The sequence below is a fragment of the Merops nubicus genome, unplaced genomic scaffold, assembly GCF_000691845.1.
Source record: "Merops nubicus isolate BGI_N331 unplaced genomic scaffold, ASM69184v1 scaffold14164, whole genome shotgun sequence".
NCBI lineage: Eukaryota > Metazoa > Chordata > Aves > Coraciiformes > Meropidae > Merops > Merops nubicus.
This window is the reverse complement of record NW_008606300.1, coordinates 6,501-7,470: the sequence shown is the minus strand read 5'-3', so window position 1 is coordinate 7,470 and position 970 is coordinate 6,501. Positions and strand designations below refer to the sequence as shown.

Genomic DNA, 970 nt, shown 5'->3' with positions numbered 1-970 from the left:
CCCAACCGCTCTGGGCAGCCTGTTCCAGTGCTCTGTCACCCTCACAGGAAAAAAATTTTTCCTGATATTCACCTTGAAATAGTTCAGAGTTTTGGGAATGTGAAAGTGGCTGATGGGGTGGGCCTGTGTTGAACTGAGACCTTCCTTCTCCTCTCCCCCAGGTACGACAACCGGTGCCGGCACCTGGGGCCCGCGGCCGTGGCCGAGAAGCTGTCGCGGGGCCTCCCCTGGGTCGTGCGCTTCCGGCTGGAGCGGGGCCTGGAGCCCTTCCAGGACCTGGTCTATGGCTGGCACAAGCACGAGGTGGCTGACGTGGAGGGCGACCCGGTGATTCTCAAGGGGGATGGCTTCCCCACCTACCACCTGGCAAACGTGGTGGACGACCATTACATGGGCGTCAGCCACGTGCTGCGCGGCACCGAGTGGCTGGCCTCCACGTCCCAGCACCTCCTGCTCTACAAAGCCTTCGGCTGGGACCCCCCTCAGTTTGGTCACCTCCCACTGCTTCTGAACAAGGACGGTGGCAAGCTGTCCAAGAGGCAGGGGGACATCTTTCTGGAGCGCTTCGCTCAGGATGGGTACTTGCCAGAGGCCCTCCTGGACATCATCACCAACTGTGGCTCCGGATTCACAGGTAACAGCAGAGGGCTCAGTATGGGCTGGGACACTTCTCCACGCTGACCTTGGGGGTTGGGTTGGATTTATTTTAATAGCCAAGAACTTTGGCAGTGTCTGAAGGGGTCAGGAAATGGGGTCAGAACACCAGTTTATCACTGAAATGCCACCAGGGTTTCTCCAGAGCTCCTGTGAAAACTGGAGTGGTGTTCTGGAGTGCTGGCACTCTTCCTGACTCTACAGCCATTTAAATAGAGTCTGGCACTTAATGGGTTCCCACCTGGACCACATTTATCTCAAGGTGAAGAAACTGTCTGTGAACTCCTGGGAAAACTTGTGTTCTATGGTTGAGAGT

General features: G+C 56.8%; 1 protein-coding gene across 1 annotated transcript in view; it reads left to right on the top strand.

The window, feature by feature from the left end:
- The window catches only part of EARS2 (glutamyl-tRNA synthetase 2, mitochondrial), a gene marked incomplete at its 5' end in the record, with an annotated part of 8,019 nt that overhangs the window by 1,731 nt on the left and 5,318 nt on the right, over nucleotides 1-970 (top strand). Inside the window, one exon of the mRNA XM_008939606.1 lies at nucleotides 162-634. Within this exon, the coding sequence (XP_008937854.1) occupies nucleotides 162-634 (473 nt within the window). The remainder of the gene's footprint in view (nucleotides 1-161; nucleotides 635-970) is intronic.